The sequence below is a fragment of the Osmia lignaria genome, chromosome 13, assembly GCF_051020975.1.
Source record: "Osmia lignaria lignaria isolate PbOS001 chromosome 13, iyOsmLign1, whole genome shotgun sequence".
Classification (NCBI taxonomy): domain Eukaryota; kingdom Metazoa; phylum Arthropoda; class Insecta; order Hymenoptera; family Megachilidae; genus Osmia; species Osmia lignaria.
The window spans coordinates 1,682,919-1,702,842 of NC_135044.1; the positions used below are offsets into that span (position 1 = coordinate 1,682,919).

General features: G+C 35.9%; 1 protein-coding gene across 5 annotated transcripts in view; it reads right to left on the reverse strand.

The window, feature by feature from the left end:
* LOC117602546 (uncharacterized) overlaps positions 1-19,924 on the reverse strand; it is a 38,284-nt gene that overhangs the window by 2,842 nt on the left and 15,518 nt on the right. For all 5 annotated transcript variants that reach the window (XM_034320730.2, XM_076691465.1, XM_034320731.2 and 2 more), the window contains 2 exons: positions 5,149-5,325; positions 999-1,152 (listed from right to left, as the gene is read on the reverse strand). In XM_034320730.2, the coding sequence (XP_034176621.1) occupies positions 999-1,152; positions 5,149-5,325 (331 nt within the window). The remainder of the gene's footprint in view (positions 1-998; positions 1,153-5,148; positions 5,326-19,924) is intronic.

Genomic DNA, 19,924 nt, shown 5'->3' on the forward strand with positions numbered 1-19,924 from the left:
CTTTGATCGTTCTTTATGTTTTTTTTCTATTAGGGAGGTACGTCTTTAGCCTTTCAGATGCACGTTTCGGTTTGTGATTATCTGTTGAACTGCCTTTTGCAGATTAAATTCTGTAAACCATGGATAAGTAAAACATTCGCGTTATTTTCGAATATAAATTGCGTCGTGGAATTAATGCAGCGCAAACAGCTCGAAGTGTCAACGAAGTGTTTGGCAAAGATAGTGGCTAATGAATGCACAGTACGTCGATGGTTTGAGAAATTCCAATCTGGCGATTGTAATCTGAAAAAAAAATATTTATATACTGATCGAATTGAGTAACCTCCTCCTTTTTCGAAGTCGGTTAAATGAACCACCTGGGGCGACCTGAGAGCAAGGTGGATAATAATGAGATCGGTAAGATTAAGATGCTGAAGAAAATCGGACATTTCATACTTAATGACCTAATAATTATCCTGAGACTTTGTAGATTAAAACCACCGCTTCTACTAATGATACATAACTGATAAATTAAAAGAAATCATCTTTCAATTGATATAAAAGAAAATTGTTCACCGTTCCCAGTAAATGCTATTTAACAGTTTCATGGGACTCTTAAACACCCTGGTCACAGTAAAACTATCGTCCAATTTAACAGTCGGTATAAAAAAATTTATTAATTAATTTTCTCTCAATCCTCGGAACTAGTTTGAAATATTACACTATCGAAAACAAGCAGATCTGTCACGCGTTACACTTTATTTGCGTCTACTTAGCAAGATAAACTTTATTGCTTTTTATACCAGTTAGCTCGGGATTGATAAGACGTTGTTGATTTCAAGTAGCAAAGATTACACTGCGTGGGTACGAAAAGCAAACTGAACGACGCCGAGGAATACCACGATTCCATTCTTAGAATACAATTCTAAATGCAATTTCGTTCCGGCTTTAATTCCACACTCTAATTCACGAAACTCGCGCCTCGTGAAAGTGAGACGTCGGAAACTTTCTTGAATTACCTGAGAGAAATGCCTGTGGAATTTCTTCTGTCTCGCACTGCTGGTAGTGGTTGGCGAGGAAGTGGACGAAGATCTGCTTACTTTTCCTGGGGTCTGCACGACGCTACCAGCTGCCATTGATGGTGTACTTCTACTGAGCGGTTTCGAAAGTTGACTGTAACATTGAAAATTTGGAAATTTCATACGTTCGTTCCTTAATCACGCCGAATTAGAATTTTTTACATTGTAGGCGTTTAGTGGAGGGAAAGAAGGATTTCGTCTCCCTGGACGTCTTTGGTTCGGGCTGGGGACCGCTAGGTGGCGGCGAGATGATCGATGGATCAGTGTTCTCGCTGGCGGTTGCCGGGCATGCAGTTCAAATATACAATATCGATCATAGTGTCAGTTCGTCTAGTGAAAAAGCACTAAAGGGGTAGATGCCCCTACCACCTCATTTGAATGAGGCATAATTCGTGGCAGGGGCACCTTCCCCTTCAGTGCTTTTTCACTAGACGAACTGACACTATGATTGATATTGTACATATAGGAGTTCCGAATTGCGATATGATGAGTGTCTGGGGCAGGGATCGTTTGCTGTGATCCTCCCCCCTAGTAGTTTTAAGTTAGGCTAAGCTACTTTAAATTTATTTCTAAGAAATCACCAAAGACTGATCCATGGGGTTTTTAAAGTACAAATTATATTATGATTTTTTTTCCCCATACCACTTAAATCATTTCTAAGTTTATGTATTCCGTATACAAAGTGTTTCTATAGCAGTAACTGGGACAGGCTATTTATTGAACTGTCGAACCACGAATACTGGGTCAATCGTGAAGCAGATTGAAACGAATTCACTTCAAATTAAATACCTAGAATTTTTAAACACTTTAAACGCTCAGAATTTACAATAAAATAGAGTAACATAAATTCACAGTTTCTCTTCTCTGTAAACACTACAAGATCTTCTGCAACACCTACGAGAGCAGCAAATCCCTACCAGATACATTGATTCTCATATTAGTCATAAATTACATCACGATGATTCTATCTTGTTATTTTAAAACATTGTATAAAACTATGCGTACGAATGTAATTATACATTTATCACACCTTCTGCTGGTCCTTCGAATTTTCGGGCTCCACACATCATTACTCCACATGTCGTACTTTGTTACGTACATCTTCTCAGGATCTGATTTAAGCACCATATTGTATAAATCTGACGGACTGAAAAGTATCTTAAGAAAAACTAAGACTCCACAGATTTGCACAATGAACCGGTCTCTTCGTAAACTGCCTCTTCGGATGAATAATCCGATGAAAGGAACTTCTGAAGAACTGGCGTTAATTCCTCTTCCATCCAGGGATGGAATTAATTCGATCGCTAATTGAGTACGTACGAATCGCTTTAACGTAAATTAAGGCCGACCGTGTAGATGATCGAAGACGCGATCAAGGCAAATTGGATCCGCTTTGAAAACGTAGCACGTCGAACAGGGGTTAATTACGACCCAGCCCTGGCGAGATATGTTCAAAAACTACTTCGGTAAAATTAGCTATTAAATTATATGAAATTGGTTCTTTCGCGTCGAAGGAAATAATCTTAAATGTAGAAAATAGAAGGATAAAATTAAATTCTAGTTCTGAATCTCCTGTAACGCGACACGGCCGGATTTTGTGTCGCTTTTTCATTGAGAATCGGATTTAAAATTTGCTCAGAAAATAAAATCTTCCGTCGAACGCGATAAGAAGTTGACGAAAAGTTCGGTTAATGAACGGAATATTGATAACACATAGCGAAGAACAGAATGTAGTTAAAATAGCAGAAATTCATTTCTCGTTAAATTAGGAGACACTCGGCGTTGTTGGAACCACAACACTGATAATGTAGCGGATCAATGAATCACAGATATCTGAAGTAGATGAAGACGAACGTGACAGACTTTTCACTTAATTCGCACGTGTATAACTGTTTGCTCTGTAACAGATCTCTGACAAACTTTCAGATAATAGGTCACTAAAATCAAGAACGTCTCGATATTTTCAATTTTCAATACCGATCACGGTAGATCGAGCGAACAAACTCGCGTATTGTGTTCAACTGACGAATACGGAACGGCAGTGCTATCGATCAATCGCGATGCTGATAATACACTAACAGAATATCTTGACTGTATTTTTCATTCGTCGTGCACGAGCGTCGATCAAGAAAATCAGAAAATTTTGCGATAACGCGAAATGCTTCTAGTAAATCATTCTTTTCCGATGAATCTATATATAAATAGACGCATGATAAATATAGTTAAGCCGGAAGTCGTGTTGATAAGCTTTAGAAATGTATACTTTCATTACTAAAAGAAATGCATGGAAATAGAAAAATAAGTGTGAATCAAGAAATAAAAGAAAAATTGAATTTCTTTTCTTGTTTCATATCAGGGTAAATCAATTTCTTCCCTAAAATTCTTCAATTCTTCCTAATAAAATTTGTTCACATCTGACATTAGATAAAAATTGTTAATGTTCCTCTTACAATAAATACCATTCATTGAAAAATATTACCCAAATTCGATATTCGTCATAAGTTGGAAAGAACGTTGAGCGATGTGTTGTTTCAAGTTCATAAAACGTGAACTAATATAACGGAGATAAAATTAATCCGAACATCAAAGGCAACTCTATTTGAAACATTTATCGCGCAGGTGTCACAGGATCGTACTCTACTTCTTGTTTTTCTTACCTGCCCGAACAGGTGTCCCATTATCTCCCGATACAATATCAGCTTAACTAACAGTTTCCAGAAATCTACAGTACTCCCAGTGAGGATTTTTGTTTTTTAAGTTCCGGCGTTCATTTTGAATCAATTTGTTTAGCGTATCTTTATTTTCCATGGCAAATAAGAGGAACTCCGTGTCCCAGATTCCCACCCTTCCCTTTAGACACCCATTAGGGAAAATGATGATGCAGGGGAAAAGACCCCATCACTTGTATATAAAATTAAGATTTTAATATTCCTGCTTCCCCTATATCGCCAATTTTCCTGTAGAAACATCATTTGATATCACGAGTGTACTCTTAATTCTAAAAGTGAACAGAAGGTTAAAAAATTAATTCATTATCGATATATTCTAGATCATTATTATGGTACGAGGATTAACTCTAGCTGATGAGTTTCGGAAACAATCTTCGGTTATATGCAGCTGGTTGTCTGGCGTGTTATGCAACTGCATATTACAAACTACGGTCCAGAAACAACCGGCTAGAATAATTGTCCTAACCCCGTTCGTCAAGGCCAACCATTAGCCTCTGCGCAAAGTAGGTTAAGAAGATTAGGGGAGGAAATAGAAAAGATTACTATCGGATTTAGTTCTAAATCAAATGAATCCGTAGCTCAAACTTGTTGAAATATTAGTTGAGCCGAGTAAATTAACTAACTTGTTAACCACTTAACGTCCAGGTACGTAATATTACGTTGGCCAACTTTAGTGAAAAAAGAAACCACATCCGTAATATTACGGGCGTGGTTTTTTTCGGTGATTACTTTTTTATCTTAGTTAGTACGTATAAAATCGTAGCCAGCGTTGTAGAACGTCATTTCCCAGATTATGTACCATCTACTAATAAAAAGTCAAATGCTACTCGGATTTGTGTTGTTTGTGCGAGGAAAAGAGATGGCAAAGGGAAAAAATTACGGCGAGAATCCCGATTGCGATGTTGGTCTATGTGTACCATGTTTTCGCATAAGTATATCACACAAAAGTGTGATTTCATTTCATTATAAAAGTTGCCTTATAGAACTATATATTTTTATTTTTTGACTAAAATAACCATGACCGTAATAATATGGATCTAGATTTTCCAATGTTCTTTTTTTTCATAGTTTTCATTTAAACATTTTAACATTGTCTTCGATAAAGCTTCTAATAAATTAAAAGAAAAAATTAAGGTTTGTTTTCACTCGTTTCATGCTTTTGAATAGGGATCTTAAGTAGTTAATAAAATAGTTTCCTACAGAAACTCGTTAAGAAATGTCATGAAAATTAAGATTTTCAAGGCTGATTTGATCGCGAGTGTACAGCTTGTGTAATCGTAAAGGGCAAGGTTCCCCGTGCATAGTTAACCGAAGCATAGTGCAGAGTTCACGATAGAGGTACAGGAAGGTGAAGAACTTACCTGTCGTTACATCTCAAGGCCGCGTGGCTCGGACTCTTCGGAGGCTGAGGATTACTCGCAGCTGCCACTGTAAGCTGAGAGCTGCTGGTAATCGGCTGTTGGCCAGCTTGTTGCGCTCCAGGAGCTACTTGAAGAGGCGTGCTGGGCGCCGATCGTGCTCCTATGGACCCCGCAGACCTGAACAAACAAAAATTCAACGATCAGTCTCACCTTTACAGGAATATATTTTCTTTTACCTGGAAAAATTAATCCCCGAATGTGAACACATTTTGTTATTAACATATTGGGGGTAGTGCAACGAACAATGGATCGTATAGAAATTTGCTTAATACGTTGACTGCCGCAGTGAAAATGGGCATTTCTTACGAGACGTATTGAAGCTCTAATTATTAAGAATAGGAATAATTAATTTTCAAATTTCAAATGTCAAGCTTTTAATTTGATACTTTACATTAATAGTATAATAACAATACTATTGAAAATAATATTTTTTTATCGTTTTCTTTTAATTATTGAAGTGCGTGTGACCCCCACGGCAGTCAACGTGTTAAGAAACTATTACGTTTAGTTAATTGCAGGGAATACTGATAAATAATTAAATGAATTTCAATGAACGTACCTAGCCCTGATGACGGTGCTCGAGGAGAAGCAAAAATCGATCAAACCTCGCGTTTCGAACTCCATCTTTCCTATCCGTCTGTTCCACTGATTAGTACTCTAAATATCTGAAATTTCTCGAAGCTGGTAACAATCCAGTGTCGACAACAATTTTCTAGTTTTCCGAAAATCAAAATGAACTGAGATTCACCTGAACGAAAGGAGTTACAGTGTTCTGCGAAGAATTTGAAGAAAATCGAAGAAGCAGTGCAGTGATTATATTCAACTTCCCTCTCAACAATGGGACATAAAAGTATTGCAACGATTGTTAATTCAAGATTAAATCTAAATGCCCGCCGGTTGCTCCTAGCTTTTGCAACTCTCGAAGAGTTACCCAAGAAAATGAAAACAGATAAGATCGAACCGTTATAAAAAAAAAAGAATTATCGGTTCGTTGTGAAAATATGTTGAAATTGTTGATCACTTTTCACACCGAAGTTCTAAATTAAAAGAGGGAACACAATGAAGGAGATAATAAAAAGAAATTAGCAGACTACAAGGAAAACAATCGTCGTCCAGCAACGATGATGAATGTGAAATGAATTGAAACCGTTCCTTTATGTTTTTTATCAAGAATCAAAAGAGATTAATAGAAACCACGCTCGTATCGGTGTTTCTTGAATATCACCCTGGCAGAGGATCGCAGTTTCCCTCCCAACGAGTTGATGGCCAATTTGGCGATGAAGAAGATGCTCATTTCTGATTATGAAATATTTGAAACAGCGACTTGTAAGATACGATGAACGAAAGAAAATGAATGCGAAGAGCAACGTGTACGCGAGTCGTCCACGGACCAGCCGGGAAGTTAGACTGACGACAAAGCCAACGATGAAACGCTACTCAACCATCGATGTCCTTTTCACCTTTTTCATTATTAATGGACACACTTGGATAGTCTTATCTATACCCTAGAAAGTGCATATGCATCGACGAGGGAATGTACAGATCCGTTCATAAGTCGTGAGACAACTTTAAAATAAAGTAACCATTGTTCCATTGGCACTTCCGAAATTCTCAAATATATTTTTATTTAAAATTTAACACGTTCGCTGCCACCTTCGACGTTTCTCGTAGGAATTAGGATATAATGGCCCACAGCATGTCCTTAACATTTTCTGGATACATATTGGGTTTTTGATAAGTGTTCCATGTCTTATGAACGTAAGTGTAGGGTAAAGTGAGGAAAGAACGATCGAACCGGAAGTCGTACGTTACAAGGAACATTCTAGAGGTGAACAGAACAGCTGTTGCTATGTATATACTACGTTTAATTTATAATAAAACGTACAGTGGGTCGCAAAAGTATTCGCACACCGTTTAAAACCGAATACCTCATTTAAAGTTGAACTAAATGACTTGGAGTTTCTCGAGAAGCTATACAAGTTAATTTGCTAAGACTTTTGTCGTTTTAAAAAATTAGGATTTGTCGAAATCGGGAAAGAAATAGTAAAAGGCAATTTTTTAACTTTTAACATAACTAGTCGCGTTCATTGATGAAAAGTCACGATTTTTGGAAATTTTAATTACTTGTAACTTTTAAGTGCACTGACCGATTTCGATGAAATTTTATTTCAATCTACGAAAGACATATTTTAAATTTTCATTATAGGCTCACGTAAAAAAGACACGCAACTTACAGTTCAAACGTGTCAAATTCGGCTGGTACTTTCAGTATGGTTGAATTTCGAGTTGAATTCTAATTTTCATTTATTTAGTCAAGGATCGTCGTTTATTTCTCTTAAAATTGAAGCAACGAACAGTTAGCTTTGACTAACGTGTAAGATTAAAACATTTTCCGGGTACTATTGACGACATCTGGAAAGGATATGCTATGCCAACGTATCCTAAATACAAGTAGACAGATAGAGAACAAAGGGCGATGGAGGGTCCAATCTTGACGTGGCAAAGAGGCCCTTGCTTTTTTGACAGAGAGGACATTCTTTTCTGTGACGACGAACGGGCCACATCGACTAGTTTTCTGTAACAATCGTTGTAAAATTTAAAAGCAAATCAGCAAAACATCCTGTATCTTACCAAATATAGACTCGCAGTAGCGTATCGAATAAATGATAGGCGAAGGAGTTAATTGAAACGATTGTAAATGAAGTTCATCCGCGTCGTGCGATGCAGAAATGACCTGCATCAAGAAAACGCAACGTCCACGTGGCCGATGATTAAGTTGTCTCATCACGGAAGCGGAAAAGTATTTTTCTCTTAGCCATTTGGCCGTTTCACAGGAAATATGTACGTGCAGCTTCGAATCGGATTGCTTGGCACGAATCCAAAAGGTCGACCGTTCCCTCGTGCCTTGCATCGACAAAAAGCGAAGTCGTATTTAAAGAGGACGTGAATTGTGTGACACCGTCTCTTTCCTACGGGCTTCGTTGGCATGATCGTCTAAATATGCGATAGATAATAAAGAAAGCAACCATAACGATTCTACCATCGTCCGTGTTATTCCCAACTGAGCTTGAATGTTTAGCCTAAACGAGAAAGCAATATCAGCGTCTCGACGGACCGTGAAATTGGGAAAAATCGAGGTCGTATAGACCGCTGAAAGCAATCGGACTTTTAAAAAAATCGGAATTTAAAAAAAAGAAAAAAGAAAGATAAAACGTGGAGTGGTTATTTTTGGGAGATTGATAATAGACCGAATGGTTCGCAAATAAAACGGCCTATGGGATGAGTAATTGTCTGACAAGCAAAGAAAACGTTCCGATCGACTCGCAAATCTTTCTCTCTCATAGTTTAAGGGTCAACGAAAGTTTAAAGGGTGACAATTAAATTTACGGTTTATATTTTGGGGAAGATGAGGAAGCCTGACTTGATAGCTGTTGAATTATTGATAATCATAATGCGTCAGGTAGAAAACAAAAATGAATTGGTTATATATACAATATGAGAAACACTGCGTGGTTCAAAGTTACATTGTTAGACCAGATGCCATTGGACCTAAGGGCCTGGGTAATAGACTGGATGCAGCCCTGGTCTCTTTTATTTTACAAGTGGGCAACAGAAATCTGTCTTGTCCTTACGATTTTTCCTTCACTTCAAGTCAGAATTTCAAAGCGTTAAGACGTCCTTCCGAGTCAAGAAACAAAACGGATACGTCAGAGAAATTCACTGTGTATTAAAATTTATTTAACCCATTTCCAATACGAGCGTACACCTGACAAAATGAAAATAAACTAATTTATTTAATCTAACTGCAGATATAAGATAATGATCGATCGCAATAGTTCACTTTATACTACGTGGAAGTCACAAACACGTTCTAAAAGTTCCATCCAATATCAGTAAAAACATCCTTAGTGTTGCGACTTATTTTTTGCATTATTAAAATACAGCAGGTGCACATCATCGCAAATGTTTCCCGAAGGACAGCAACGCAACAATATCGATAATTACCCAGTATACAACTTAAAATAATCAATAAAGGTATAAACTGGCTCTCCATACTTTTTTAATTATCGTGTCCGACAGTGAGAATTATAAACAACGATAAATTATAAAATTTAAGCGATAAGAAACGTAATTAATGAATCCCTCGTCTGGTTCTTTATCGTCTAATTAATTCGCTGGATTTAAATTATGTAAGTACTTTAAATAAATGAAGTAACGAAACTTTCTCTGTACTTAGTGTAAGATACTTTGCAAGATATTGATTAATTAAATGTTAATTACTGCTCCACAAAATTATACATTCACCCTAAAGTTGGAAGTTTTATTTTCTTTTTCTTTCAATTCTAAATAATTTAATAGAATATATTTTTTATCTATCTCAGGATCGTATCTTGAATTTTATTTTTTGAAACAATATACAGTGGTACCTCGGTATACGTCTGCTTTGGAATACGTCCTGATAAATTTTTTGTGTGAATTTTGCATCATTTTTAAATAATTATCTCAGAGGAAAAATTAAATTAATAATCAATTATATTCGAAGTTGATGTATTATTAACTAACTGATCATACAAGTAAGGATATCATATAACAAAATATGGGAAAGGTCGTTTTGGTATACATAAGTCCAATCAGGAACGGATTAAGGTCGTATACCGAGGTACCACTTTACATTTTATTTCATCCAACTCTGATTTCGAATAGATTTACACGAAAAGACTGAAACGCGGCAGGTAAGAAAATTGTGAATGTAAAATAAAAACAGCGGAGATCGAGATTTAGATTTCGAAATTTGACTTTCGAAGGAGATCAGATAGCTTGATCGCGATTATGTACATTTCCGATTGTATGCATTTCCGTCGAGTTGCCTACATCTGCGTGTTTCCACCGATTTACCGGCTGCAGATGTATATTCGATTACTTGCCAGATAGCTGTTCGCATATGTTACGACGCCCACTTTCTACAGGATATATGGTAAATTATAAATGAAAAAGGCATGAACGATACATTCGCGTGTGCATCTTGCACCTTTGACACTTGACTTCGAAAGTAGAAGCGTTCGATTTGCAAGTATTTCCACCGTATCTGCCTCTCTTCTATCTACGAATATTCGAATTTAATTTAACATCAAAAACTTTCAGAAAAATGTGAACGGTTATCTGATCGGCATAGTGGGTTCGTTTTATGTAAAATAATGCCAGCTATTGAATATTTAAGAACTCCAGAAACTTTTCATTCCAGCTCCAACGAGAGTCGATCGGAAACGATCGCCACACGGAAGCTCGAGAATTAATTATTCTCAGCCACGTGCGGAGTAAGTTCGTCTAGAAGTTGGGGACGAGACGCAAAGGGGACGTGGATCATTTGCATTTATCCTCACTTAATAGGAAGCTAAGGCTGTCGCTATACTTTGCACACGATGATTAAATGGACGTACGAAGAAAGTTGAAGCTTTCTTTATACATACTTATACCTTCAACGTACGGCTTCGCATATCCATTAATACATTCTTTAAATGAAATTTTCATTTCCATCAACTACTTCAAATAAATACCGTACCATATTTAATGGAATATGGGATTATATTAGAAAACTCAGTCTATTCTTTATACTAGATATTTTATTTTTAAGGCTTGGAAGAACCGCCTTTACTTCACTGCGAATGAACAAGGAATGAATCCTTCTGAAAATGCACGCAGGAAAACTGGCGCCCACTTTCAGAAAAGAAAATAACGTCCCCGGGCCTTTAATGTGTTTATTACTGACAAGGGAATGGTCGAAAGTGAATGATAGTTGCTCACCCAGACTATGTTTATTGAACATGAAACGAGAAGTTTATGGTGCAATTTTTGGGTGCCATTGGCAACGGTTCAAAAGTTATGAGACTTTGAAATTTTCATATTTTTAAGTGCAAATGATTAGAAAACATGAGAAATCGAAATATGAAGTGAAAATTAAGTGTAAAAGTGTCAAAGGCATGAATTTGAGATGATTAGACGATGTTTACTAACAATTAAGATAAGTTTCAAGGAAAATTGCTTGTGTGATCATTTGCACTTAGAAATATGAAAATTTCAAAATCCCATGACTTTTGAACCCATTGCCAATGGCACTAGAAAAATTGCACCATAAACTTCGTTTCATGCTCTTTCGAATAAACATAGGACGAGCAACTCTACCATTCCCTTATCAGACCCTTAGATCTGGTACGACTAGAGACCCATCGACACTGGTGACAGAGTTAGACCTTTTGTTTAGTGGGCAGTGCCTCTCAACGCAGAGATTCATATTTGCATAATCTAAATAATATTATTCCAACAATATCATACAAAAATTGCTCGTTTTTTCTAATAATTGCAGACGGGTATATCGAACAATAATTATTAACGGGTGTCATTGGTGCGGAAAATGGAGATCGTGTGACTTTGTACACGTGAAGAAGATGAAGAAAAATTCCACATACGGGTTTTATCATGAAAAAACTAACTTACGCTGACGGATTTTATGCGTCTGTCCGTCGTTTTACGCGGCTGACGTCTCCGCTGAAAGAATAAAAAACCTCTGGTGATTTTCAACGCAACTCGACGTGGTCGTATTCCTGCTTAATTTGCATACTGAGGTCAAAGAATCAATCTCGAACTGTCTACCTAGCGGGGAATCAAATTTATTCAACACCGATCCAAGAAAAGCTGTCGAACGAGTTGATTATGCAATTATTCGATCTCGAGCTGTTCCTTTGCGGTCGTCGGGCTTCTTCGTCTCTTTTTCTTTGAGAGCTATGAAAAAAAAGAAACATTCTGACGAGCAAATTTAACGGTATTTTTTCGAAATTCTTACATCGATTTCATTTATTTTTTTTTAAATACAAATTTTGTGTCCTATGAAATTGGGAAAAGGATCATTTCATTTAATAAAAGAGCGAAGTGCTCTGTTAATTAACTCTGATGAGTTTCTATTCTCGTATTTATGCAAATCGATCCTTTCCATAATAACACACTTCTTTTTTTTTTGTTTCGTTTTTATACTCTATGATTATCGAAGGCTGAAGACTTTAAACGTCAAAGACTGAAAAATATCGCCTGGTTTTCTTTTTTGCTTCTTTTTATTAATATAACGATGTATCGATCGGCTCTCACACTGACCACGTTTAAGAAACAATATTCACATGATAAAATACTGAATTTTAAGTATTTAGTTATTTCATAATTATCGGGTAATAAAAATCATAGGGATCATTATAAAATACACCCTCTGTATCTTGCGAATAATCAAGTTCGTAATCTGATGAAATAAAACGTTGGATTGAAATTTTCCACCCATCGGTATCGAACTTATTAAAGTAAAGCTCGAATAACACCACATTCATGCAAAGTATTAACGGAAGTATATATGACTCATTTCTTCAAATTTGCAGCAGATTTCTTGGTTCGTTGTTAGAATAGTCCTATCGCTATAACCATCTATGAGCTGATAAATAAACAATGATAACATGTTAAACAGTTATCTTCAAGTACTGCGCAAATTATGCTTCTTCTTTGATGTCCACTTTGAAAGAGGCTCTTACATGAATGAATCATCATATCGCAAAGATTACAGAAATATCAGTAACAGAGGCAAAAAAAATACAGAAGTCTAATAATCAAATATTTCATTGATACACTGAACGGTTCAACTATTTTTAAGAATGATCACGCTCCGTTTAAAATATTCCAGTATGAATAAACTTTCTGAATAATTCCGGAAACTGAACTGAACCGAACGTCATACATGATTAATTTATCTAATCTTATTATCAACATCATATCCGAATTATTGATCTAAATCTTCTGAATTTTGTAGAGAAATGGCGAACCAAAGAACACCATATGTTGAATCTTTTAACGTATGACGAAATTTTGCGAACCAGCTGTTATGTCCTTTAATTCCTAATTAAACTCAATTCGATAACAGAACATTCAGATGATTACTGAATATAAAATTAAGATTATGATAATAAATTGATTTCATTTTACTTGCTATTTAAAATATTATTTTAGGGTAGGATCCCCCAAATGTAGGCTGACCCCTTCATTATTCTATAATTCTAAGGTATTCTAATACTAAAATTCTGAAATTCTAATATTTTAAAATTTTAATGTTCTAATATTTTAATATCCTAATATTCTAAAATTCTAATATTCTAAAATTCTAATATTCTAAAATTCTAATATTCTAAAATTCTAATATTCTAAAATTCTAATATTCTAAAATTCTAATATTCTAAAATTCTAATATTCTAAAATTCTACTATTCTAATATTCTTGATACTGTTAATAAAACTAGAGAATCTGACCCACCCCAAAAAGAAAGTCCTGACACCAATGATCATCCACATCATTAGGAACTCTTTCATTAACCTAATTAGAAATATTCGAAACTATGAACAATAGAAATATTCGAAACTATGAACAATAGAAATAACGAAAGTTACACACAGTATTTCGTATTACAAATCTAGACGTACTTTTTCCTGGCACCTAATTCATCTAACAAAAGATGTATCATTCTTGACGCAGACACCACAGAATACCCTACCATTTTTCCTTTCTAGGTCTCTATAACCGAGTGAACAACGCCAACAAAGAAGCATGACGTCAATGGTAAGTTGAACAACTCATTTTTTTCATCGCGAACGTTAAAATAATATAATCAGTCTGACGTTCATCTCAGCCTCGAGGATGTATAAGATTTCACACGAATTAACGCAGAAGGGCATAAATGCGTGAATGATAATCGTGACGACACACCTACGGAAAGACAGTTTCGTGTCAATTAACCCGTTGGCGTGAAATAATACAACCGGACACATACGTATCAGATATCAAAAAGCAGAAGTGGATATCATCGTTTACTTCCTGCTTGATAATACACATATCTAGGGAAAGGGAAAAGGAGAGTTCGTCACCAGGTGTTCGCGTTAATCTCTTACCTAGTTAAGCGAAAATATATAAAACAAACTTGAATTGCATTCAACTAGAACGTAACACTTGATATATGATTTTTTATGTAAACGTATTTACGCGATTACTCGGTAAAAAATAGAATGACTAATAACGAAAAAACTATCTGAATGACTTATTAATGAGTATTCTGTTTTGATGCAACTCGCATTGATTACGGAACTATTTTGCGTTCAGTAATCCTTATCAATTATGTGGGAAGAAAAATGTAATATTCATAAAATTTCATTCGAACTATCGATAAAACAATTAGGTATGTTAAAAAAATCTATGTATACTTTGAATGAAAATAAATTTTTTACGCTCGACTAGCTCGATTACGTAAAGTATGCAGAACATGTAAATAGTATATTAACCTTTAATGTTACATCGATCTGTCTATCGTAATTATATATTGTAATTAATGACATAGAGGCGAGTTTAATTAAGAAAATCACAGCTCACCGGATCGATAATATTGAAAATAAATTTGAGGGTCAAATTGGAATTAATATTTCGAATTCGAGATTCCTCTTTTTCGAGATAGATCGAACGTTATAGATCGATCAAGGCTGGTTAGAGGATCGAGTGTTAGGATCGAGCGATGAAGCCGCGTTATTACATTTCACATAACCGTGTCGTCTTGCAATGATAGCGCAGAACCTGTGGCGTGGAAAAAACACGCGCAATAGTTGGATGATGATTCACAATTCGATTTGCGAATGTTGTCGAAAAAGAAAAAAAAAAAAAAGGAAGAATTCATAAACATTTATACTCTGTGTTGTAACAAATTGTGTACACAGGATGTCACTTGCTTAAATCGTTTACAGACGCGTGTTTTAACACTTTCAGAGCAGCACGTTTCAAGGTAACCATCACTTTTGCAATTTTATGTATCTCTATATTCTATAGAATGGACGTTTTAATTAAAATAATTAATGAAAACGTTCCTCCACCGCGCTGCTCCAGAAAACTGCGCTAAACGTGGGAATTGCTTTTAAATTGAAGGACTTTTACGAATATCTACGAAGAAATCATTCCTTTAGAATTTCAGCGAGAGAATCGCCCCGAGGTACCTTTTAAATCATTTTAGCCTAGCTAAAGAAATTTCGCTCCAAAAACTGAAATTAGGGCAGGCTAGCCTAGAGCGACACCAGTGTTATGCAACCATACCCGAAAGGAAATCAATTTGTGTCATCGTATTTAATTCCATTGGTTGTGTGGTTTCAATGAAACACTGCACTCACAATGCATCAGATAGTCTGTGTATCGCATTTCCTTTCACTTTCAACGAAAATTGCTTATTAACCCTCGGACGCTGGATCATTTAAGATATAATCTGGTATCGAATTAACACTGTGACACTTGATTGACACTATAATAGTTATGCGATAATTACCTAACTATTTGGAGTTCGAATTGGGTTGGGTCGGGAATTTTATTCGGGATCGCGGTTGAAGGATCGAATACCAGACAATGGACCTTGAAATAGAGGCTAGGGTGAGCTCGGTCCCTCCCAAAATGTGGTCCCCTCATCATTCTAAAGCCCTGAGGTTCTAAAAGTACTAAAATTTAAAAATTTTTAATTTCTAAGGGTCCTAAAATTCTAACAGTTGATACCAGGATCACTGTTGATTTAATACTGGGATTCACCCCAGGAAAAATCCTAGTTCCATCGATCAATGTCTCGTGCTATCGCCCGGAAATGTACATACTTATTGCTTTTACCGGACAAGTGCGATTTCTGCAATTTCGATAATTTCGATAACACTCGTGCAGAGCAACGTGACCACCTATCTCCTACTGAAACGTCGAAAAAGTTACGTCGACTACGGTATAAACGGTGCTAAATAACAGAAAGCATGCGTGCGTGTAGGCTATGAAAACGAAGCAGCACGGTAGTGGCAGCTGCTGGCTACCACGGCTAACCAGTCAGTCGTTTGCGAGGTCGTCGTTCTTAGAGGCAGCCAAGCTATGTATATACCATACAGTTTAGCGGTACTTCTACTCGAAACAGCTTTCATTAAAGCACGTGCCTCGCAATGTAACCAATAGTTTGCCCTTCCATCAACGCGCTAACTATCCTGGAATATCGACGTTACCGAAGGTCAGAATGAACATTGACCCTTGGTGAACCAATAGATGGTACCAGTTAAGATACCTATAAGGGTGTATGATATATCCACCTCTCTGTTCATAAATCACGGCACAATTATTATTATTATAGCGTTAGATCTAAATTCATTAATAATTAAATAAGGGACTGGTATCGCAAATTAAGTATACTTGAGTAATTGAAAAAAAAAAAAAGAAATTTGAAAATAGAGATTAATTACTTGCTCGTATTCCAAAGGCGCCCTCGTTTAATTTACATATTTAATCATTTCACGCAATATCCCGCTCATGGCCGGCCCTGGGTCTAAACAGACTAGGCGACCGTCTAAGGCTCCCCAAGGTTCAGGGCCCCCATAAGATTTTGCGTCTAAGAATGCAAGAAGAGTAATGTTTACTTGAATTATACAAGCTTTAGTGTTAATTTTATAAATTTTATTTGAGGTACTTTTTGTAGAAGGGGACCATTTTCGGAGCTCGAAATCTCGGGGTCGGCCCTGATCCCGCTTAATATTAATTTTCTATATCGTGAAGCGATGTGTTCGAGGGAAATTACAATTGGAAATAAAGTGTGATATTTTATGCGAAGGTAATCAATGAAGTGTCCAATTGAAAACAATATTATGGAACGCGACAAGTGCAAAACGGAAGTACATTATTATAGTGCATCAACAACCTTTCGATTGATTTGATTAAATTGTCGAGGGAAATTTCATGGAGGTACGTCTGAACGACCAGCAAGGAACGAAGAACGATTAAATTAATGCCGTCTGTCGATGCTCGAACGCCACGCCATTAATTTATACTACTTAATTGCTATTCAGCCAATAACTGTAACAGCCTGCAGACTTTTTATTCTGCGTCATTAATTTCGTTCAATTTCTACATGTGGGTCGTGTAATACTGTCCACCCGTATTATACAACGAGAAACTTGTACAAATGGAATGATTCAAGAATTTGTTAAATAAAATTATTAAATTAACATGAATTATAAATTTTACGCTTCGAGCTGCTGATAAAAAAGGTGAATGAAAATAAAAAAGAGGATTAAGGTACGACTATTGCTAAACGTTTCGAATTCATGAATATCAGAGTCCATAGGTCAGCTGCTAATTGCACGATCGTGTCTCATAGAGCTAAATCATAGACCATGTGACAGCATGCATCTATAGGGTGTCCCATGTAAGTGTCACCGGGCAATTTCAAGACTTTCCATGACCTTTACAAATCATCGTGTCAGACAAAATTGAACTGCATATCTAATTGTAGGAAGCTTGCAAGGTTGAAGGCCAATTCGAGGAAGGGAACAGGATAATTATTTTGATATTTTCTAAGAAATACTATTCTTCTAGAGAGAAGAACTGCTATAAAATACAGTAAAACCTCTATAAGTCGCCATTTTTATAATTTACATGGCTTTTACTCCGTTTAACTCGTCAAAATTTCTCGGTCCCTTGAGTGACGACTTATGGAGGTTTTACTGTATTACCATGCAATCAAAAACGAAGAATATATATTTTTTTTGTAACGAAATGCAAATTCATTAATCACCTTGAGACTATAAATAAAATACTGATGGCTAAATTACAGTAGAAACTGTTATCCATTGGCATAAATGGAGAAATGGTATAGTATTATCTTAATATCCTAATCGTACCTGATATACCAAAGTCACTAATGGCAACATAAATACTAAAAATAACATAATAACTGGAAAAGTTTACCATTTGTCAGTGCACGATAAAAGGAATTATACAGGATGGGCCACGCAATTGTTTCTGGTGATAACTCCGTTATTAACGCATTCGTGAAAAAATGCCAAAGGGGAAAGATAAATGGTTCGAAAAACACTACATTGGTAGGCCTTTAGATTTTTTAACGTGCAAACAACGCACGTGAAATTATTAATACTAGATTGCCGGAACGAGTCAATTTGACTCATTTACGATTTTATTGCTATATATATATACAAAAATCTATAAGTCTAGTGTTAATTAACAGTTGTGTGGCCCATCCTGTATAACTGCTTCTGATGGAAATGGATTTTGGAAGTTTCCAACAAACTACTATTTACTCAGCCAAAAACAAAAAACAATTGCAATATCTGTTATCACATGGAAGATTTGAGAAAATTCTGAGAATCATTTTTCGCCTGCTTGGTCCATCAATATTTACACGAAGTTTTGTTGTACGTGAATCATTTAGGTCAACATGTAGCGAGGATACAATTTTCTCAGATCTTATTAAAAGAAAAGAGATGCTTATTTAACGGCATACCACGATCGCGTATGTTTTCCATGTGCATACCTCGAAAAATTGGCACGAATTCAAGAAAAATTTAAAATTACAACATCGATCGATTCAGAATTCATCCTTTCCTTATATTGCCATTTTTCTCGAAGAACTTTTATTTGATAGCGAACGTAAGTCTTCAAATATTTTTCTCTAATTGAATCGAGGAAAGAAATATAACCACTTTGTATCTAGACTGATATCCAAAGTGTTGATACGCAACATACTGATAAAAGATTCCGAAGATTACAGAAGACAATCAGGAAATTCCTCCGGATTCGTCGCGAGCAGTGCATTATAAAAAAAAAAAAAAAAAAACGACAAGAAGAAGTGCAAACAAGAGAGCTGCAAACCGATAAGACTGACAAGATGTTTGCGCTCGTTGCTACCAACCTATACCAGCCTCTCATCTCTTCATAATATATATGTGTACGTTACACGTGTATGAGCTCTGTACATTACGATGTGACCTAAATAAGACAAACGCCAGACGTTGGATAAAACGAGAACCCAACAAAGAAAAAAACCGCTCGTCGAACTCTATTCAACCGTGTGATAAACCACGCTTTTCGACCTTCTCTTCGTGACCTAATCCTTTATCGGCGCACTCCATTCGAACGGCGGGAAAAACGTGAGAAAGAAAAAAAAAATTGGAAAACGAGAAAGGAAACTACGAATGGTCCTGATTCGAAATTTCATCTTTTTATCGGGACGAATTTCGAATTCGTGACGCGGGAAACAAATACGACGATAAGAGGCTACAATTATGAAAACAGAGACACTTCGAAAGTTGATAAATTTCAAAGTGGCGGATAATTAAACCGTGATAAAATTAATCGAACAAGTGTTTATTCTACGTTACGTTCCAGTTTTAGAAAGTTTCCTTTTCTTTCATTCCCTATATCGTATTGGAGTACGAATTAAGTCTACGTCGGGTATGTGGGTCGTTAATGGGTTAAGTGCTGTTTGAACTTAAATTTTCTTATTTTCAGAGGTTTTCAACATTTGACGTAATCGAATAGTATAACGCGGTAGACTTTGATTTATATAACGAAAAATTGATATCAATAAATTTCAAAGTGTGTATAAGAGATCGCTAATTCGTCTTAATGTCAGCTAAAAAAATATACATATAGACTGTGTTCAGAAGAAATGTTGATAACCTTGAAAATTTAAACGTTGTATCTTTAGAAAAGTTTCAATTGCATGCAAGAAATATCGTATCATAATTTTATATAAAGTTAGAGCGTTTTTAATTTGATTTTAACTAGACTGTTCTATCATTAGGATATGGCGGCAAAACGCAAAATTCGAATTACCTAACCTAAAATT